Source organism: Melampsora larici-populina (genome assembly GCF_000204055.1).
Source record: "Melampsora larici-populina 98AG31 unplaced genomic scaffold MELLAscaffold_5, whole genome shotgun sequence".
NCBI lineage: Eukaryota > Fungi > Basidiomycota > Pucciniomycetes > Pucciniales > Melampsoraceae > Melampsora > Melampsora laricis-populina.
This window is the reverse complement of record NW_006768769.1, coordinates 391,425-412,732: the sequence shown is the minus strand read 5'-3', so window position 1 is coordinate 412,732 and position 21,308 is coordinate 391,425. Positions and strand designations below refer to the sequence as shown.

Below are 21,308 nucleotides of genomic sequence, written 5' to 3'. Positions count from 1 at the left end.
TGTAATCATTGTACAGTCCCCTTTGTATCTCACCTGTGAACATGTATGTACACCCAAACCTCAATGAAACTTTGTGCAATACCGTTTCTTTGTTCGCGAGTGGCTACGCTGCCAAGAGATAATAACCTTACCAAGCCTGTTTTTTGCGAAAAAGCTGTTTGCCTCTTTAAAAAAATCTCTCAAATCTTTCAAATACTCTCTCAATGGGCTTCATGTGTAAGTAGACCCGAATGTATGTCATAATTTGACTGTTCCCAATCAAAGAGTAAGGCCTTCAAGACACCAGTATGGTTTATATTAAGTGCGAACAGATTCAAAATGCCATACATTAAGTAAGAAGTAAGATATTCAACAGATGTCCATTACCCAAGTGAAAATGAGAATTAAGAATGAAAGAAAAACGAGAGAAAAGCAAAGAACGAAAATTAAAGCAACCAAGTATACGGAACAAGAAAACGAACAAAGAATCCAATCAATTCAAGATTTCAAAAGTGATTTAATCGCAACCCATTAGTCAACTTTATGATCTTCTCTTTTCTTCATTTCACATCCCACCATCAAAAATTAAAATGTAAACGCTGCACTTGACTTTCCACGTCCAAAAGAATAGACCACGAAAGAAGAAAAGAATAATCCAACTGTGATACCGATGGCAACCTGTACCATTCGGAAACCTATTTGAAAACAAGAAGATATATCAGTAAGTCAGACAAGTAGGATAGTGGTTCGTATCATTATAGATCAATCTACTTACCAATCACCAATCCATTACTATACGAGTCCCCAGAATTGGAGTGGTAAGTCATGGCAAGACCACCAGCAGCTGCGATACCTGATGGAACCAAGAAAAGAACACCGGTGACCATACTGATGTTTTGAAAGGATAAATCAGAAATGTCAGCTTAAAAGAATCTCTCGAATCGTTCACACAAGATACTGACCTCGTAAATGCTGTACCCTTGAAGACTCGAGAATACATGTTTCCCATTAAGCCAATCGCAAATGCTCCCAAGAAAGAAACAACATCGGAACGATCGAAAATCTATCAAGTAAGACCATGTAAGCCACAGTAGAAGAAAGCTTATAAAAGTAAGGAATATGTCATCGGACTTACAAATTGATTTGCAAAGTAATTGCAGACCCATCCAGCGCATGCGATGATCACCATCACTGGCATCTGCCTGCTTCTGAGGGGCTGTAGGTTCCACAAACTCAAGAAGAACGAGAAGGCCGGAACGAGAAGGAACATCCACCATGGATTGATGCTCTGTCTCCACCATTCCCATTCAGGATTCCGATAACATTGAATATTGCCTTGCTTGAGAAGCGCATCATTGGTTCCAGCAGTACTGTTTGCGAGAGTAAATTTCCCGTCCATGACGGGTAAGGTTCCGTTCAATCCACTGAAGGATCCTACGAGAGAGTACGACTGGGAGGTAGCATGCATTGCTGCAATCCTTCGTGCATTTGGATCCAAGAGATAATAAAAATCCGATCCAATCGAAATTCCAAATCCCTACAGAGTTTCAAAATCAATAAGGCTATGTATGTAGATAGATATCATTGAAAATGTCACTCACCAAAAACAGCGAGTAAATCACTGCGTAAACCATCCTCACCGAGCCAGCGATCAAATTCTTGGAGGCCAACTCCAATGAACCGCACACTTTGAGAGGAAGAGAATGAGTATATGCGATGTGCTTGAATAGGTCTCTAGGTGGAGATGAACTTACAGATCGTATATCCCGGAAGGATTAACACGACACCAGCAGAAGATAGAGACTCGTAACAAAAAAATTGAGTAGTCGAAAGTCCACGAGCAACAAAGGAGACGAGTGTGGCAATGGAGATCTCAAAGATATTTGAATACATTTGATTTTTGGTCGCTCGCAATTGCATGAAAGCCAGAAAGCTTCCAAAGGCAGCTGAAACCCACTGATCAAGTCAATCATGGAATATCAGTCACTGAAGCTTTAAATCCTAAAAATCACAGAGAGAACTGACAGCGTCCACAAAACTTCCAGCAAAACCCAACATTGAAATGATCCCGCAACAAAAAGCAGCGATGATCATTCTCTGCCAGACCGTATAGATCGGCTCTTCATTCAAGATCCGATGTAGCGCAGCGCTACCTTCACCCACTCCAGTTTGATCGTGCACCACACTTTTGTAAATCTCATGGACGCGATGTAACTGGCCCAAGGCGATATCTCCTACGGCTTTTACCTGCGTGATTGATCATTCATTTCATTAGTCATTACAGAGAGAAATTCATATGAGGATATGCAACTTACAAAGTGGGTCTCGGAAGTCCGTGTGTCACAGTCTCCAAATGTGGCAATGACAATAGAGGGCAAGTGGACAAACTGGGCATCGATCTCGAGTACACGGGCAGTGGCGCTCAATTGGGATTCTAATCGATGACTAGGAGCCCCAGTTGCCATCAAAGCTTTGGCAAGCTTGAGGATAAAGTCTTGTCGCTTCAGAATATCTATTCAGAGATGTATATAAGCGTCAGTACAAACAATGACCAAGATGTTGAGGAGATACTTACCAGCAACATGCATGGTGATACTGGCTCGGCGTTGACGAGTTTTGGCCTTGCGACTATGAATCCTATCTTGAACCTGATCGACTATAGTGCGGAAAGTCATAATAGATCTTGCGCTTCGAACACTACCGCCATCGCTGTCTCCAGCATCAGAAGTGCGAGATTTGCGCCTGTGAAGGCTGGGCCGACGGCTGCCTTGATGTTTTGAGCGCTCATGCTTTTCACCACCCCCGTTGGTAGAGAAGATGTCAGTGGCGAATTCAGGTGTTTCTCCACGACGAGAGGAAGGGCGGCCTGCTGTTTTGCGGCGGACGATTCGGGAGTCATTTGAATTGACGCGGCTGGTTGCCACACTCTCGGCAGCGGTTGTACCAGAGGTAGCCGAGATAGATCGTTCGACTGGGCCACCAGCACCATAGAGCTCCAACAGATGAGAGAGTACACCACCTTTGAGATTCGAGAGTTCGTTCTCATTACCAGTATTGTGATCTGGGTCTTCCTCGGGATGGCCGATTTTTTGACCACGACGGCGATGAACATGCGAGTCAACGATGCAGGCTGCGTTCATCACAGGTTGGTGGTTGACGATGTCCTCAGTCGTACTTCGTCGCAGGGAAGGCTTGAGTGGCTGAGAAGTGCGATGTTGTGGGTCGCTACCGGCGATGTTTCCTGCGGTTTCGATACTTGGGAACTTTCCTTTGGTCGGCGATGAGTTTGCCGCCTCAATATCACCCCGACCCACCAAGGTATCTTCACTACCTCTTCTTCTCTCTTCTCGCAAAGCCTCGAGTCCTTCAGAGGGGTCATACATCCCATGATGACGCATGTGGAACGTGTCGTTGGTTGCCTGTGATTGAAGCAGAGGAGCAGGAGTTGGACACCGGCATTCTAGGTTGACCGTCATCGATTCAGGTTTAGGAAGCGCGGAAAAGTCTGTGGGATAGATATGGGGAGCGGAATTTCGATGTTGATGAACAACGCTTTGGTAAGTGGCATCGGGATAGTTGAGCTGACTAGGCACGATATCGTGAATTGAGCGATGGCGTGGGGCACCCGATTGATTGAATCTCCCTTTGGTGGGAGAGAGTGGTTGAACTTGTGCTGAGGCAGGAGCGTGGAATGCGGATTGATAGGGTGTGCCGACAGAAGGTGCGTGGGGCAAGAAAGGTGAGATAGATGGTTGCGAAGCAACAACATTTTGAAAGTTTTGAACCTGAGGAGAGAAATTAGTGCGGTGCGGTGACGAACTGGAATAAGGAGCAAATTGCGATTGAAGAGGAGACAGCGCCGATGGAAGAGCATGGTGCGTGGGTTGATTAGGTGAATAGGGTTGATAAGAAGGAGTGGCGGCATGTGCTTGAGGTGGGATCGGAATCACCGCGCTCGAGTGAGCTGAGGTTGTGGAAGGTGTGGTTAGAAAAGCTGGACGAGGGTCCATTCCAGCTGTTGGCGGCTGGCTGCGTGGAGAAAGGTCTTCTCCATCGGTCCATTGACTTTCGTGATAGATTGACTGATTATCATCATCCTCATTTGCCGTGCAGCTTTCCGACGAAGACGCAAAGTACGCCTCAGTCACTTTGCTAGCAGCTGGGGTAGCTGGTCGCCCTCGAATAGACCGGCCTTCCGATGTGTTTTGTGGGATCGAAATGAAAGTCGGTACCGACTCTTCGTCAGTGAATCTGACTGAACTCCTTCGACGTTCTGCGATCGTTGGGTTGGGTGCTGACATGGTCAGAGCCGGTCTGAATCTTTGGTCCGAGTCAAAGAAATGTATGAAACAAGCCAAAAGGTTAAGATTCACATAGACACGAGAAAGTAGCAAGTCAAGATGAACGTACGAATCAGTTGATTAGATAGGTTGTGCTTGGGTACGAGGTATGCTACCAGCGCGCGTTCCAACAAGCAATAGATTTAGTCAAGGAGAGCTTAGTGTTGAATTGTTATGGAAAGTTAGACGAGTGTGATCGAAGTGTCGAAAATGGTAGTAAGGATATATTGGAAGGATGGACAGAATGAGGTGAGGTGTAGGTAACGGCCAAGTTATAAGAGATATATATCGCCAAATGGCGTTGAGCGATCGACGAGGTAAAAGAGGCGAAGGAAGAGAGGCTAGGAGAGCCAATGACGATCGCGCTGGAGTAGTCTGTTCGAAGGGAAATGGCAGTCATGATCAAAATCCAACACCCGCAAAGGGAGGCCGGCATGTGGAATGGCAAGCTTCAGAACATTGGCAATAGGGTGAATCTGGTTCCACCATCGCCGTCTCGGTCAGAGCTTTGCCATTTCATGGTGACCAGGTCGAGCTATGTACTTCAAACCGTGTTTGCCTTCCAACTTGACTCATTCCCGCCATCGACCCGAGAAGGTGCCGCGTCTTCCGAGTGTTCCGATGGCCAAGACTCAGGCCAGGAACACCTTCTCGATGACCGATGCTCCTCAACTTTTCCTGATCTTCGAACTTGACATCGTAGGTTACTATTGTATTCGATTGGAAGACCCGTTCAACTTGTCGATTAGGCTGTGATTCGGGCAGTTGTGAAAGCTTGGCATCAGCTGATCATCAGCCATCTCTCTTGAACGTATGTCGACCCGGGACGCTCTCCAGGCTTCGACCCTGTTGGGTGATGATATCGGCGGCGACTATTGTGTGTCATGACTCTTATGGTAGAATGATGAGATACGATAGGATACGATTCTATGTGTGCCGAGAATGAGAGTCGCGTAAAAAATCACAATGGATGATATCAGACTTTCATTCTCATGACCCGAATCTTGGAGGGTGTCCGACTACTACCCGATTTCGGGTATGCCCAGCTGCTACCCGATCTCAGGTATGTCTGGAGTCGGGGACCGGGGTGCTGTCGCTGTGGTATTCTTGAATGAGAAGTGATCGATGACCAACAGAAAAGTCATCATCATCATCATCAACCACTTCTCATCCTCAACCTATCCATCAATCACATGGCAACATCATCTCTTTCTCTAAGAGAATATCAAATCCAATCACTAAAAACTCTACTGAGTTTCAACAATCCAAATCAACAACTCACCAACAGCACTGAATCCGATCCGAGTTCATTACCACCATGGAAAGTGCTTATCCTAGACCAAAGGTCACAAGACATACTAGCAACGAGTCTAAGAGTTCAAGACTTAAGATCTTTAGGTGTGACACTTCATATGCAACTGAATACAGATCGACCAGCACTTCCAGATGTACCTGCGATTTATTTTGTTAGTCCGACTAGAGAATCAATTCAACGGATCGGTAGAGATCTTGAAAAAGGACTCTATGAAACGTTTTATTTAAACTTTACTAGTTCTTTACCTAGACCTTTGTTGGAAGAATTGGCTAGTTTAGTGATTGAGAGTGGGGCTGATGCTTCAGTAGAACAGGTAAGCTTTTGATCATTATCAATCAATTCATCAATGATTCGCTTTGACTTGTGGTTTCTTTCCTTAACACCAATACCCTAGGTTTACGATCAGTATCTCGATTTCATTGTGCTTGAACCTCATCTATTTTGTCTTTCATATACCGGTAGTAGTTCAGGACCTAAACGGACAACATACGAGATCCTGAACGATCCGCGTGCGTCAGAAGAAGATGTTGAACAAACTGCCGATAGTATTGCAAAAGGACTTTTCAGTGTAGTAGCAACAATGAGTGAGTCATGCCCGATCGCCACTCATCAGAGTTGACTAAATCTTCTGGATCTTTGAATTGGATAATAGCCCAGTTACCGATCATTCGTTGTCCACGTGGAAATGCTGCGGAGATGGTTGCTCGAAAGTTGGATAGCCGATTACGTGATTATCTTTTGTCATCAAGATCTAATCATCTCTTTACGTCGGAATCGGGACGACCGGTCTTATTGATCCTCGATCGGAATATCGATCTGGTACCAATGTTGAGTCATAGTTGGACTTATCAAGCTCTGGTTAATGATGTACTTGAGATGAAACTCAATCGTGTCACTGTTGAGGTCTGTTTCCACTTTCAACATCACTCTATTCACTTTCTTCAGTATATTATGCATAACAAAAGATAGATGGGCTCTGACACCTCTTTACGAAACCTTTCTTTTTGACTTGGAACAGACACCAGAGGCTGGTCGGTTGCAGAAAAGGGTCTATGACCTTGATAGTAAAGATTTCTTTTGGGCTAAAAACTCTAGCAAGCCGTTTCCAGAAGTGGCAGAAGAGATTGATACCGAACTCAACAAGTGAGTATTTTTACCTAGTCTTTCGGTTTCCGTTTTATGCTGATATGGAAACTTTGCTTGGCTCGATGATATCTAGGTATAAATCTGATGCAGCTGAGATTACACGGTCAACAGGGATTGGAGATATTAATGATGTTTCACAAATTGACGTCACATCTAATGCTGCACATCTAAAGGCTGCCATCACCGCTCTGCCTGAACTCACCGCACGTAAAACTACACTGGACACTCATATGAACATTGCTACCGCCTTACTCCAAGGGATCAAACATCGAGGGCTTGATACTTTATTCCAAATGGAAGATTCGATTTCTAAACAGAACCGACCAAGCTTATTAGAAGCTCTCAAAGACCCAGAAAAACATGAACCGAATGATAAATTAAGATTGATGTTGATTTATTATTTGAGTAATAATGAGATCTCAAAGGAAGATTTGATAGAGTATGAAAGAGCGTTGAATGAATGTGGAGTGGAAAGGATGGGGATTTGGGAGTATGTTAAGAAGATTAGGGAGATCTTGAGGATGACGAATTCGATGAGTTTAGGTAGTGCTAGTGTGCCGACTTCGATGTCTAACACTGGTGGTCCAGGTGGTGAACTGTTTAGAGGGTTTAGTGCGATCAGTAATCGGGTAAGTCTTGATATTCAAGCTGCATCTTCCAAAGCTTCACCTTCCTTGGGCACACTTCTTGACCGAATCGTATCGTATGGGTGTTATGACTGATCACATTTTTCTGTTCAAATATGACTAACTTAGCTAACAGATCGTCTAAAAGAAGGAGGATTAGGTGGAGGAGCATTTGATAATATCTTATCAGGTGTTAAAAACTTTTTACCAGGAAGGAAAGATTTTGGAGTCACCAGATTGGTAGAAGCAGTTATGGATCCAAGTTCAGGATCTAATCAAGCTTTAATGGATACAGATGATTATCTTACATTTGATCCTAGATCAGGTAGGAACATGCCATTAGGAGGACTGAATAATAAGAAAACCAGAGTTGGCTTTAGTGAAGCGATTGTCTTTGTGGTGGGTGGAGGAGGATATGTTGAAGCTTCGAATCTTCAGGTATGTGTAGATTTTTTGTCTTTTTTCGTATGAGAATATCAGTTTTTAGGAAGATTGATGTGTTTTACTTTTTCTTTTTAGGAATTTGCGACTCGAGCTAGTCTTAGTGGTGGGATGGGTGGAAGTAAGAAGATTACATATGGATCTACTGAGATTTTAACACCTAATGAATTTTTAGATTCGTTGGATAGATTATCAAAAGTGAACACATGAATATGATTTTCAGTCATCATCTTTATGATCTTTCTTATTTTGTGTAATATATCTTCTTCTCCATATCAATACTGAATGTTTTTTTCTATACATATATTAAGACTTTGGGTTACTTTTTTCTTTGATGTTTTGTATTTAATCCTACTTTTTTTTCTTTTTCATTCCTCTTGTGTGGTGATTTTCTGGAAAGAAATGATGAAGTAAATAAAACGTTGATACACATATTTAATGTCAAAAATCCAATTTTGAGATTAATATTTTGTAGGATTGGGAAATGAGTTGTTCACTTGATTGATGAAAATTTGCTGATGAGTGTCAAGAACATTTGCTATCTTTGGCAACTTGAAGGGGCATGGGTTATTGGGCAAGGTAGGGTTATGGGTTTAATGTAAGATCAGGCATCACTGAGAGTATGGGATGAATGAGGTTTGAGAAGATTGAAGAATTGAGTTTGAGTTTACCACAGCACTTGAAGTGATAGATAAAATGGTTCATTCACCTAAAAAAAATAAAAATAAAATCAACCCTCGACCACTGGCACCCATTTCAAGTTTATCATTATCACTTTCACCTTCACCTTCAAGGAATATCAAAACCAACAACAACAACACATCACAGTCACAATCTACAAATCATCAAATTAAAACTTATTTAAATTCATGCTTGATTGTTACTTTTACTTTTAATAAATCATCATCCATTAAATTTAATCAAATTAAACTTATTATTTGCTTTTTGATTTTCTTATTCTTATTATCTTTCTTTTGGAGAAATCTATTCTATTCGTTAACTTCAATTCAAGAATATGAACCAAATGAACCATCAAGTAAGTCAATCAAATCGATCATCCAAATCTCTAAAACACTTATGGTTTTGTTTTATAATTAGTTATTGAACTCGACCCGTTTCCGATCCCAAGACCTAAACCAATCTTAAAAACAAAACGATATATAACATATTTACCACATTCAGGTTTCCATAACCAACGAATCGCATTAGAAAACGCGTTGACGTTGGCATACGCTTTAAACAGAACATTATTGATCCCACCTTGTTTCTTGGGAACTCCGATACCTTATATCAGTTCAGAGAAACTGAGTCATAGACTTACAACTGCTCAATCTAAGATCGGATTAGAACATTGTCATCAACTTAATTCGTCTTCTTCTATTTTTTCACGTGAATGTCTTGGATCTCTTAATGGGATTACTACGATTGGGTGGGATCAGATTGTGGATTTAGGATCGGTTTCGCAACTTATTTCGATACAGGATTTGCCGAAAGGGGTTTATGAACCTGGCTTGTTAGTTCGACATTTAGATTTGGATTTGAAGGATGATTTGTATAATTTAAAAGATGTAAAGGTTTATGATTATAAGTATTTAATTACGAATCAAGAAGTTGTAGTGGATGAAAGCGTTTTAGGGAAGTTTGGAAAACTGGTTCGGGTGAAGGATGATTTGGAGTTAGATGTCAAGGTTTCTGGAAAACGATTGATTTGTTTGGGTTCATTGTTTGGTACATCTAGAATCAAGATTGATCATCATCGGCCGAATGCTCAACAACAAGAGATGATCAGGATGCGAAGTTTGATTAGGAAAGCTATGTTACCTGATGATTCGATTCATGGGATCTTGAAGAAAAGGTCTCAAGAGATTATCCATAGTTTAGGTGGTCATCATCAGTATTGGTCGGTTCATATTAGATTAGGTGATAGTGTTTTTAGATCTGAAAGTCATTTGAGGGCCATGAACGCTTTGGAAGGATTAGTGACCGGTCCGATGAACCTTAGTATCTCTTTATTGAACCAAGCTATTGCAAATGATCAGAACCGAATCCGAACCACCAATCCAAGAGTTTCGAAACGGAAATGTAGAAACAAATTACACAAATCAGGATTAGGATTAGAAAAATTTAATCAAATCTTATATATTGCAACCGATTCGGTTAATCCGTTTAGTGAATCATCTCTAAGACCATTCTTTAAAGCTTTTCCATGTGTTTCGATCTTGAATGATTTCGGATTAGGTTCAGAATTGAATGGATTGATGAATTCGGTCGATAAGGTTTCCTTGGGTGGTTTGTTTGCTCCTTTACTTGATGCAATGGTTTCGGGACATTCGAAAGGTGTGGTAGGTACTCAAGGGTCTACTTTTAGTAGGTTTGTAGTCGATTTGTTGTTTCCGATGTATCATGATTTACCTATTATTGAAAGAGGTTAAACATACATAGTAGTCATTTGATTTACTTTTCTTTTTTCTTTTGATCACTTTTTGTTGTACGAGTTTGTAGTTTTTGTATCTTTACAATTTGTAGTTTGAGTTTTTTTTTGTCATTCTTTTGTATTATTGGTGTTATGAACTTGTGTAGCATGAAATGTGATTTTAAATAATTGGATATTACAAATTCAATCCAACAAGAGTGATACATAACTCATTCATGAATGTTTTTCAAACACGAAATCATTCGCTTTGTTGAAAATGACTACCTACAGGCTACACAGCTACCATTTCTTCAAAATGGAGGGTACGCAAATATGTAAAAAGGAAAAAAGTCTTAAAAAATGTATTCGAAAGTCAATGAAACGGTTTACTTTGACTAAATGACCGTCTCTCCATGGCAAAATAGTCATCTCAGTTAAAAATTTGGATAGTGTTTATGTATATGCAAATATGCTTAGATGCACTTTTAGAAAGAAAAAAAATAAGATTAACTTTTGTTTTAATCTTGAGAAGTTTACGATCTTTTTGGTGAGAATGTAAAGTGAGTTTGATTTCAAGTTTTGTAGGAAAATGTTCGTCGTTCAGGAAGGATTGGTTGGATTCTATTGGATTTCAAAAGTTTTATGTAGAAGGAAGTTGAGCAAATTAATTGATAACTTGTAAATTTAATGGGCGATTATGGATTCGTGATCAAGGAATGATGGTCACGTACCGGCACAGCATTGTGTGATACTGATGAGTATCTGTTGGTTGATTCTATGCTCGACTGTAGGCTCAGCTGCCATTCAGGGTTGATGAAGGTCAAACTTGAGGGCATCACTGGATGGAAATCGTGAGATGTATTCGAGACAACCAGAGATTTCTATCATCCAGGCGTGTGTAAAATTCCATTCTCAATAACGGTCAGTATCACCGGAATCAGTGGTCATGTTGTTTATCGTCATCGTCAGAAGGATGTCATGAGAAGCTCTAAATTACACTCTACCGCTGTTCATTGTGTGTTTTGATGACTTTGATTGTAAAGACGTGAGCCCGAGATCACATTTTTAACCAACACTGCCTCATCGTCACGTTCCGGAACACCGGTAGAAAATCCACCGGTGGGAGCTTCCCACCAATCGGCCGGTGGGAAGACCTGCTCCTCAAGTCACGGCTTACAGCGCACCAAGAAGAAGAGGGACCATGAGAGTGAAAGGGATGCCTTTTCACTCAATGCGATGAATGGATTCGGCTATAAAAGTGGCACCTCAAGGCTTGTTTTTCTTTCCTCCTCACTCCTCATCCATTCAATTTCTACTCTTCACTACAAAAGTCTCATTATCAAAATCTTGCTCGATTTACGACCTTTTACTATAAACTCTTATTATCAAAACCTTTGATTAGTCTTTAACAAAACTTTTCTTACGAACCAATCTCATCATGCAGTTCACAATCGCACTCTTAAGTTTGTTATGTGTCTTGCAAGCAGTTGTAGCTTTACCTACCCGATCTTCAGATCTTCAGGTCTTGATACTGTCGCTGAATTGAGTCGTCGAGCGGGAAGTGAGGAGATTGTTGCAGGTGGAAACATCAAAGAGAAATCTATTCAAGAAAAATGTTATGGAGGAATCAACAATTATTTCTCAGGACAAATGCCATTCACATACAATTATTATAATAGTTTGATGTATAACAATGGATTTCCTGGTCTTTGTAACTCTTACTTTGGCGGTGGTTATCAATGGGGTACTTGCGGTTCTTACTTTGGATGTCCGAATTCGGTTAATACGTTTTATAACTCTTACTTAAATGGATTTAGTGGTCTTTATGGGTCTTCTTTATATACTTTGAATGATAAAGAATTGAAATCAGTAAGTCTTTTTATACATTTTCTTTGGATTAATCTTTATCTTTCTTGAATCCTGACTTCTTGGACTCCTTTTGTTGTTTACTTTGGCATCTTAGGACTCGAATGCTGTTTAAGTGGTAGTATTGAGATTTGAAATTGCTTGACTTTTCTTGGAATTTTATGATGGTACGTTATAGATCCTTCATTTTGTAGTTCTTTCTTATGCTGACTTTATTTTTTTGACCTTTTGCTTCTGTCACATTATAGAATTTATCTTATGAACTCGAATGATTTTGATGTGATACGATGAACGCTCCTGTTGTCTGTTGTCTGTTTTCTTTTTTTTCTTCTCTGTACTGCGCTGTTCTCCCTCGAAGTGTTTCACTATGTAGTACAAACCTTCTTGCCCGACACGCCTATAAGTTAGTTCAAGTTTTTGTTTTGTTTTGTCTAGCTCCTTGTGATCGATAATTCATTGGCAAACATGCGCTTGTGGACTACAAAACATTGACAAAGACGCGGTCTCCCCATTTGAACTCTTGCGCATACTTTCCTAAGATCTCCAATCTTTGTGATCACCAAAAGTCTCGTGCTTTCACGTGAAAGTCTACCTCGTCATTTGCGATAGTTATTGCTCTGAGACTGCATCTTTTCCTGAGTCATTTTTCCTCACTGGTTGACTTACCAAATGAATTTATAGATCTAATACTACATTGAGTTTACTTGTACAACAAAGACAACAAAAGTAATTTAAAAGATTCCAGGCAGCTGACTTTGATGTTAAGCAAATAGACTGAGTCACGATTAAATACCATCTGGTAACCTAAAGCAATCTGATCGGTCTGATACTTCTCACACATGACACACGTTGATGATAACCCTTCTTTAGAACTTTGAGAGGGACCTTGATGTCCATTTTAAGGGTCAATCTCATGTACCACACCTTGGCCATCCTGAGCTCGTAAGGCTTTGATAACATCCAAATCAGTTGTATCTCGGGAGTTAGGATCAATCTTTTCATCGAAAGGATATGATTTGAGTTTGATGAGATCGACCGTTCTTAGACTCTCATGATATCTCAGGTTTGAAAAATCAATGACAATCGGCCCTTCGTGTCGAACTTCACGTTCATTTGAGCGAGATCTGAATAAGGAGGCTATGGAAATCATTCGGTAAGAAAAGTGTTGGAACCCTTTTTGAATCGATTGCTGCCGTAGAGAGAGAGAACGTTATGAGACTTAATTCGGTTCGCGAGGCATGAAGAAAAGGTTTCACATACTTTGATGTGACTAAGTTGGAATCCCCGCGATAAGGTTTCTGGTGGTACCTGTGATGAGTTTTGATGATCTCTTTTCAATATACTCCTTTTGAGGTTTCCGCTAAGGGATGGCATGAAATTGCTCAAGGTTGTGGTCTTTGATGTATGGTCAAAACGGAAAGAGTTTGATGTTGTTAGGAGAAAAAAAGGCCTATACGACTTAAGGCACATAAATTAGTGACTGACTAGTGCAAGTAAAATACCGGGAGCTCCCCAAGTCCAGTTAGACCATTCATAGACAATCAACAAAATATCTATTGCAGGAGTTTCGTACACAGCTTCAAATACATTGAAAGCTATGATACATATCGTGGAGATCCGAAAGATACGATCAATAGATGTACCGCTCAAATTTTGTTGATATATAGAGATGGATGCTTACCAACCAGAGCGCCCAGGATCCAAAATGACACCTTCACTATACCACAAAGAATCAACTGAAAAAGAATCACATGACGATAGCGATTTATGGTCCCATAATTCTCCTCTAGATACCTCACTTCGCTGAATACCACGTTATCCATATCATTCCACACGCTCGGCTCAATGTCATCATTCGAAGTAAGCCACATCCACCACCAAGCCGCTGTTTTTTTTGGATGACTGGGATCCAAAGTTTGATGTGAAACCTCTGTGATGTTGACGAGGCTCGCTTGCATGTGAATATCGATGGTTGCTAGTTGAGCGGCGTTAGCCTTGGCATGACTAATTACCCGAAGTCGTTTCCCCAAGGCCTTCAAAAGCCTGATAGACGCGTAAGTGAAAACAGCTATCTCAGCCGTGATGAATAACATGTAGATACCACTAGCAATACGCCACAAGAGGATAGCGAGGATGTAAGGATTTTGTACTGTGTTAAGCATTCCTTCAGCAGTTCCACTGAGCTCTTGAATCTGAGATTGACTCATCGTGCCTTCATTGAAGAGAATTAGGTTGTCCAAAACAGGCATGACTTGAAACCATAGTCTTCCGACCTTGGAGGAATTTAAAGACATCCAAATATGTAGTGGAATAAAGACCACAGGAAATGAAAAATATAGTAGGCATATCAGAGTGTTGAACTTGCGGGGTGATATCGATGACCGGTGATCCGCTTGATTATCACCGAGCTCAATTGAGGTCCTAGGCAAACTTGCCAAAATTCTCCAAGCTGTCAGCAACGGTTGAAAAGAAATGGGGTAAGTAAAATTCAAGCAGGGTCACTGTGATCATTCACTTACTACGGGTCACAATGCCAAAATGTAAAAAAGTATATGAGAGAAGAAGGGTAAAAACCGTGGACACATGTAAATAGCCCTGGTAATCCCTTTCTAACAAAACGATAGAGACGAAGACGACTTTAGGACCACACAGGAAATTCATTAGCTTTTTGGTAGAAACAAATAAAGGTTTCGGAAGAAAGAAACACAAGCCCGACTCACGCATACACTCGATACAAGACAACAGTGGTAAGAGAGTATGGATATTCGGTCGACAATATCCTAATTTATCAGTCTTGAAGAACCAGAGTTGTTTATCGATCATGGCTTTGAACAAGTTTATTGTATATAACAGTGTCATGATGACCATACCGCCAGCGAGAAGACGAAAGCGCGTCTTCTGGCTCCTGGAAGGGTGTGGACTGATGTTCATCAATCCGTAGTTTCGGATTTCTTCCCAATTCACCACAGTCGAATCCGGTGGCACGTCAAAGCCAATAAACATGATGAAACGGAAGTGCTAAGAGTCGTGCGAGATTGTTTTTAAGTCTTACGTCAAATGGACTTGAGGGAATTCAAGCCAGTGGAAGAAGAAAATCATGCTAGAGTTCAAGTATAAGAAGTGGAATTCGGTTTCAAGCTAAGCATGGCCGAGATCAGGCATGTCGAGATGAAGCTCCGCAGCGCAATCGCGCGTTTATCGGTGCACAATCCGCATTATTTGATGACAAGACGATCCCGAGATGTCAAAGCTGAACGTCATGATGAAAACTGGCGAGCGCTGTCGAGGATATCGAAAGTGGCTAACACATTCCTTGCTATTACGTCGATGATATTATCTCTGTAATGAGGATATCAAGCACGGGTAACAAAGTTCCACCAGCTGAGCTGTTCGTATTACCGAATTTGGAACAGTCAGATTAAGGTGATACGTCTTACTGTCCCTAAATATGCGAGGAATGGCGTCAACGCGTATGATGAAGTTTGTCTTACAAAAGATACATATCAGCTTCTTGAAATTACGATGAGGAGGTTCTAGCCTTCCGCTCTTTATCCCTGGGCCTCGGCTTGAGCCTTGATAAGCTTGGAAGATGTGATATATGGTACAACCAGAAATTCATAGGCATTATTCCTCATTAATCACACTCTTAGAACAGCATGTCACGACATCATTCAAACTGGGTACATCAGCCGATCATTTATACACTAGTACACAGGTTCTCCTATGCGTCAATTCGCGATCAGTGGTCCAAGCTGATTCTTGATAGCGAACTCCACTTGAACCAATACATAAATCACATCACATCGACTGTGATGAAGTATATATTATAAACACCTCACACGGACCGACATAACGGAGTGTCAGCCAAATAGAATGGAACTTCTTGAGGCTGTCATCGTACAATCCCTTCATGATCGACTCGCTTGGCTTTCAGAAATGAAGTTCTTGAGACCATCCCACTAGGTAGCAATCTCAAGTGGTTCTAGCCTGTCTTGATGCATCATACGAATCGAGAGCTTGTTCGTAAGGTAGTCAAGATTATTCTAGAGATACTCAGTTAAAGCATCCGAGTAGCAACGATTAAAGTGAGTGTACGTATTCGAGATTGTTCAATGATCTCATCAACGCGAAAACAAGAAAGGGCTTTTAAGGCAAGGATGGATCTTTCACATCTCGGCAGGGTGTACTGTTTAAAATCTTTCGGAAATCACAGATTGAAGATGTTAGGAAAGTACGCGCATGAGGTCAAATGTAGGCACCGCATAATCGCATCATTGAGATGATGTCAAGGTTTTGTAGTCCACGAGCGCATGTTTGCCGATGAATTACCAATCACAAGGAGCTAGACAAAACAAAACAAAAACTTGAACTAACTTATAGGCGTATCGGGCAAGAAGGTTTGAACTACATAGTGAAACACTTCGAGGGAGAACAGCGCAGTACAGAGAAGAAGAAGAAAACAAAACAAAATCGTTCATCGTATCACATCAAAATATTTCGAGTTCATAAGATAAATTCTGTGAGCATAAGGTCAAAAAACAAATTCAGCATAAGAACGAACTACAAAGTAGTGGATGATCTATAACAAACCATCATAAAATTCCAGGAAAAGTCATAAAACGATTAATCCGACCGCTCAAACAGCATTCTTGTCCTAAAATGCAAAGTAGACAGCAGGGGGAGAGGTCAGGATTCATAAAAACACAGGATCAAAAAGGAAATGTATCGGAAGACTTACTGATTTCAAGTCCTTGTCATTCAAGCCGAATATGGAAGGGCCGCCAAGACCGTTGAATCCACTGAGGTAGGAGTTGTAAAATGTGTTGACGGCACCTGGGCATCCTAAGTACGAACCGCAGGTACCCCATTGGAAACCACCCCCAAAGTAAGAGTTACAAAGACCGGAGAACCCATTTTGATACATAAGGCTGTTATAGTAATTGTAAGTGAATGGAAAATTGCCTCCCCAAATATTGTTGATACCGCCAAAACACTTTTGTTCAATAGATTTCTCCTTGACGTTGCCACCCGCAACAACCTGCTCACTTCCAGCTCGACGACTCAAATCAGCGGCAGTATCAAGACCAGAAGATCGGGTAGGTAAAGCCACAACAGCCTGGAAGACACACAACAAAGCTAAGAGTGGGAGTGTAAAATGCATGATGAGATTGGTTCGTAAAAAGGTTTATTAAAGACTAAGTGCAGGTTTTAAGAGTTGATAGTAAAAGGTCGTAAGGCTAGCACGGTTTTAATGAGACTTGTGTAATGATGAGTGAAGTGGATGAGGAGTGAGGAAAAGAAACGAGCCGGAGGTGCTGCTTTTATAGCCGAATCCTTTCGTCACCTTGAGTGATGAGATTGAGTGACGAGGCTGCCGGCATACTCTTTCCATTCTTCTCGGCGCGTTCCAAGCCGTTACCTGACAAGCAGGTAGAAATCTCCTCACCCGACATTGGTGGGAATATCCCACTGGTGCTGCCTGCCAGACTCCTGCTTGGAGATCCTCGAGTCCTGTTGAATCAGGTTTGAGCTCGGCTCACCGGGAGGAATAAGACCGTCACTCAGGCCTGAGTATGCACTGCCACCGTAACACTCAGACTCTCGTAGTGCACTCGTGTCATGTGTGCATGACAAACTGTCACAGGTCGGTGACAAATTGTCACGAGTATACATATACGAGTGCACTCCGAGGGTCTGAGACACGCGACCGAGCTGGTTTTGCTTGCAAAATTGGCTCGTTCAGCGCTCTTGTTAAACAGTGCATCATACCTCTCACATCTTTCCGCTCGTTGAGGCTCTGCTTGTCGAGTGCTCACTGTTCACTCAAATTGTACAACTTGATGAAGTTCACCGCATCGAGAGAAAGGAAGCACGTGAGGCTGTTTGAAATCCATCTCGGTGATATGTTAAACCAAGCACTTTCACTCAGATTCCGTCTTGAACCAAAATAGGGGTACAAAGGAAAACCGGAAACGAGAAATCAATTCTTTCAAATGAATTATGATCATTCAAACATGCCATCATCCTTCTCGTGTCACTCCGCAGGTTTATGTCTGAAGACGTTGACGAGAGGCTGTGTTGCACCTCACAAGCTGCCCGGCTGCCAGCTGCCCAGATTTTTCTACGTGTGATACGAAAAGCTTTGGCTGGGCAGCGCCACGGATCACTTCGATGGTGCAAAGTGACTGACTTTGGCGTTGCGCGTTAGCCAACGCTGCAGACGTTACCCCATTTTATGTGCGGCGAGTTGAGTCAGAGACAGTGAGTGTGACTCCAACTCAGCGCAATTTGATGGCATCTATACGTAGGTTTGAAAAGGGTCAACGGTGCTCGGTTTCTTCTCATCGTTGTGCATTTGCTCTCAAATTGAACGAAGACCAAGACAAAGTGACTTCAACTCTCAGCACATAAATTGGATGATGTCCTTCCAGATCCAGAAAATCTGGTGGGAAATAGCATGCATGTTTGAGCATTCTCACCAGCGCTCTGGGATAATCTGGCATTTGAAAGATCCCAAAGACCCACGAAAGATTCAAACATTACCGCAGAAGTTGAATCATGATCAAAAAAACCTTTGAAGACATTTGGCACAAGGGGCACACACGCCGATCAAAATTCAGAGAAAAGACTTAAATTGAGACCACAGTGATGATCACATCATATCGTGACAGATCGTGACGAGCCGGCACGAGCCAGAACGAGCCCGCGAGCTCGTGAGAAATAGAGACAACAGAAAGAATGAAAGGAGGCCGATTTTTTTGATGTTGAACAGATTGAAAATAGTTGAAAGTTTCGGGTGTAGATAACCATCAATGGATCACAGATCTTCAAGAGAAACCATGTTCTCCGACCCAAAGACAGACAAACACACTAGGAACCAAATGTCCAAACGCATTAAGAGAACTAGAAATCCCATGAGCAATCCCGAATTGTTTATTAAGCGCCTTCATCTCATCTCCAACATTCAAATTGTTGTATTTTCCTCTATTTCTTCTGAAAAGGTAATAAGAAAGCTGAGCTCAAGGATTGTCTGAAGAGTTGAGATTGAGAGGTTGGACTTGATTGAAGTGAGAACAAAACTGCTGAGAGAGCAGCTCCAAGAGTGAAACATTTGTGAACAAACAGAAATTTCAGTCATTGACCAATTTGTTGCTTGAAAATGCCAAATCTTGAAAGAGATGGACACACTGCCAAAGACAGGTCTAGGTAAGTTTTGTACATAATTACACCTCCAATAATAGATGACCAGATTTTTGCCCCTATATTGGTAACCAAAGCAAGTCAAATTGCAGATTGAGGTTAAAACAGGTTAAAACACTAGCTTGAGCTAGTGAATGAATATTTGTAACTTGTGGCATTTGAACTTGAGATCTTATTCTTTCTTTTTACTACAATGGAGGGTTTGGACAAGCACACCAATTGAACGGTTTTCTATGGAGTGGAGTATGAGCAAACAGGAGTAGCTTAAGGTACATAATGACTTAACTGTTGCTTACCCTGACCAAGTGAATCTTCTTTTCATGAATACAAGAATATATCACACTCAGTGTATTTTTATATAAGGATTTTTGATTTTAGTTTACATTAATTTGATGAGCAAAGAAATATTTTTCCACCACAGAATCCAGAGCAATATCCCAAACAGCTGCCCAACATGGGCCAAAAATGTCACAAGATAAAAATCAACCAGCCTGGTCTTGTTGTATTATTGGAGTACCCCAAGACTGCGGAGGCATCTCTGTATTCCATTAGAGCATCCACAATTGTCGGGTTAAGTCGCGGGAATAGCAACTATTTAACTCACCAATTTTGAAATTTCCACAATGGTCAAATTTTAACTGATCGTTAGTTAGCTTTGCAACAAAAAATCAGAGGCTGGGACAAATTTATCTCAGCCTACCGACACCTTAGTTAACTTCAATCTTGACCTCACACCAATGCAACATTACTGGATCGGTCATCTACCGTCAACCCCATACAAATCCTTGACTTCAACTTCAATCTTCATCCAAATCTCACACCTTGCTCCAGTTTTCATTCATCATTCAACACCACTCTAATCATCATCATCAACTACCTCTCACTACAACGTTCACAAACACCACCTTTGCCCTGTGCACAACCATCACATCACTCATTGTTTTCACAGCATTCCTTTCACTTTCAGCCATTGATTTTAATCTCCATTCTTATTCACTTACTAATCATATCTTCTAGCATAGATGTCTGTATATTATTAATCTTATAGTGTGGATGTATGTCTGTAACAGTCAATCCTAAGACATGTTAAGCCAACAATGGAAAGCAAGAATTCAAATTCATTTTGATTGGTTATACATGCTACAAGTTGAGCACAGGAACAATCAAAAACATGATCCTTCAATGATAAGGCAAAAAGTCAATGTGTGTTAAATTTGACGTTGTTGAGCATGTGAGCAATGAAAAAATATGCATCTGTGTGTTCAGGTGTGTTGCCTTGAATTTGAGGATTGATTAGCTCCAAGCTAGAGCTGACAACCATGTAGGCCCAGTCTTTAACTTGGAGTTTAGCTTTCTTTAACTCCAAGTTAAAGACAATGACTGTGGGATTTGGTGTGAAAATAGTTGACCCTGGCTACAGATTGTTAAATTTAGGTTAGCTAACGCCAAATGTTACCGCAAACGATTGCGGACGCTCTCAGAGAGGGAGAACCAGGTCACAGGTGTAAGGCTGTGAGACCACAAGCCATGCCTGTGCTTCTACAGCATCATGGCTTTATAGAGGCCCGGGGTGAGAGAGCAAGGATTTTCACTCCTTGAATCCGCTCCCCCTAGACCTGCCCACTCCAGCATTAGAGTCCGTTTGGTTGCCTCCAACCTCACAGGTTGACCCAGCCGAAATATCAGGCGTACACTTCAAGGCAGTTTGAAGCATACACTTGAAGTTCTGCTGTTCAGTACAGAAGCCGCGGGCAACCTTTGAGGTGTCTACCTCCAGGTTGGCCAGCCAAATTTGTCAACCTGCCAGGTTTGACGTTTTGGTCAAATCTCGCAGGTTGACCTGGCTAGTCCGATAGACTTGAAACCACGAGCTTGGGTATGTATTGAAGCACCTTGCTCAACAGTGGACTCAATCAGCCTCGATGCAATAGCAAAGATAGAGAGTGATGATAACATTGATGCATTGATGAAGGCCAGGATAA

General features: G+C 41.5%; 6 protein-coding genes across 6 annotated transcripts; 3 read left to right on the top strand and 3 right to left on the bottom strand.

Annotated features, from left to right (window-relative positions):
- Positions 1–564: 564 nt before the first annotated feature.
- MELLADRAFT_33673 (uncharacterized protein) lies at positions 565–2,444 on the bottom strand (the record flags this gene model as incomplete). The annotated part of the gene is made up of 9 exons (XM_007405853.1): positions 565–674; positions 755–867; positions 942–1,042; positions 1,115–1,271; positions 1,431–1,516; positions 1,581–1,666; positions 1,734–1,935; positions 2,005–2,226; positions 2,295–2,444. The coding sequence occupies 9 exons, from the start codon at positions 2,442–2,444 to the stop codon at positions 565–567; spliced, it is 1,227 nt and encodes a 408-aa protein (XP_007405915.1).
- Positions 2,445–5,512: 3,068 nt separating this feature from the next.
- Positions 5,513–8,057, top strand: MELLADRAFT_33699 (uncharacterized protein; the record flags this gene model as incomplete). The annotated part of the gene is made up of 7 exons (XM_007406222.1): positions 5,513–5,938; positions 6,029–6,218; positions 6,287–6,537; positions 6,653–6,777; positions 6,854–7,409; positions 7,536–7,844; positions 7,926–8,057. 7 exons carry the CDS (start codon positions 5,513–5,515, stop codon positions 8,055–8,057), a joined length of 1,989 nt encoding a protein of 662 aa, XP_007406284.1.
- Positions 8,058–9,392: 1,335 nt separating this feature from the next.
- Positions 9,393–10,378, top strand: MELLADRAFT_93410 (uncharacterized protein; the record flags this gene model as incomplete). The annotated part of the gene is made up of 3 exons (XM_007406223.1): positions 9,393–9,399; positions 9,459–10,274; positions 10,350–10,378. 3 exons carry the CDS (start codon positions 9,393–9,395, stop codon positions 10,376–10,378), a joined length of 852 nt encoding a protein of 283 aa, XP_007406285.1.
- A 1,352-nt stretch (positions 10,379–11,730) lies between these two features.
- Positions 11,731–12,241, top strand: MELLADRAFT_103016 (uncharacterized protein; the record flags this gene model as incomplete). Its single annotated transcript, XM_007406224.1, has 2 exons — positions 11,731–12,129; positions 12,224–12,241. 2 exons carry the CDS (start codon positions 11,731–11,733, stop codon positions 12,239–12,241), a joined length of 417 nt encoding a protein of 138 aa, XP_007406286.1.
- Positions 12,242–12,521: 280 nt separating this feature from the next.
- On the bottom strand, positions 12,522–15,199 carry MELLADRAFT_70953 (uncharacterized protein; the record flags this gene model as incomplete). The annotated part of the gene is made up of 6 exons (XM_007405852.1): positions 12,522–13,315; positions 13,387–13,521; positions 13,612–13,721; positions 13,808–14,575; positions 14,646–14,762; positions 14,847–15,199. The coding sequence occupies 6 exons, from the start codon at positions 15,127–15,129 to the stop codon at positions 13,025–13,027; spliced, it is 1,704 nt and encodes a 567-aa protein (XP_007405914.1).
- Positions 15,200–16,762: 1,563 nt separating this feature from the next.
- Positions 16,763–17,287, bottom strand: MELLADRAFT_93408 (uncharacterized protein; the record flags this gene model as incomplete). The annotated part of the gene is made up of 2 exons (XM_007405851.1): positions 16,763–16,780; positions 16,865–17,287. 2 exons carry the CDS (start codon positions 17,285–17,287, stop codon positions 16,763–16,765), a joined length of 441 nt encoding a protein of 146 aa, XP_007405913.1.
- Positions 17,288–21,308: the final 4,021 nt, after the last annotated feature.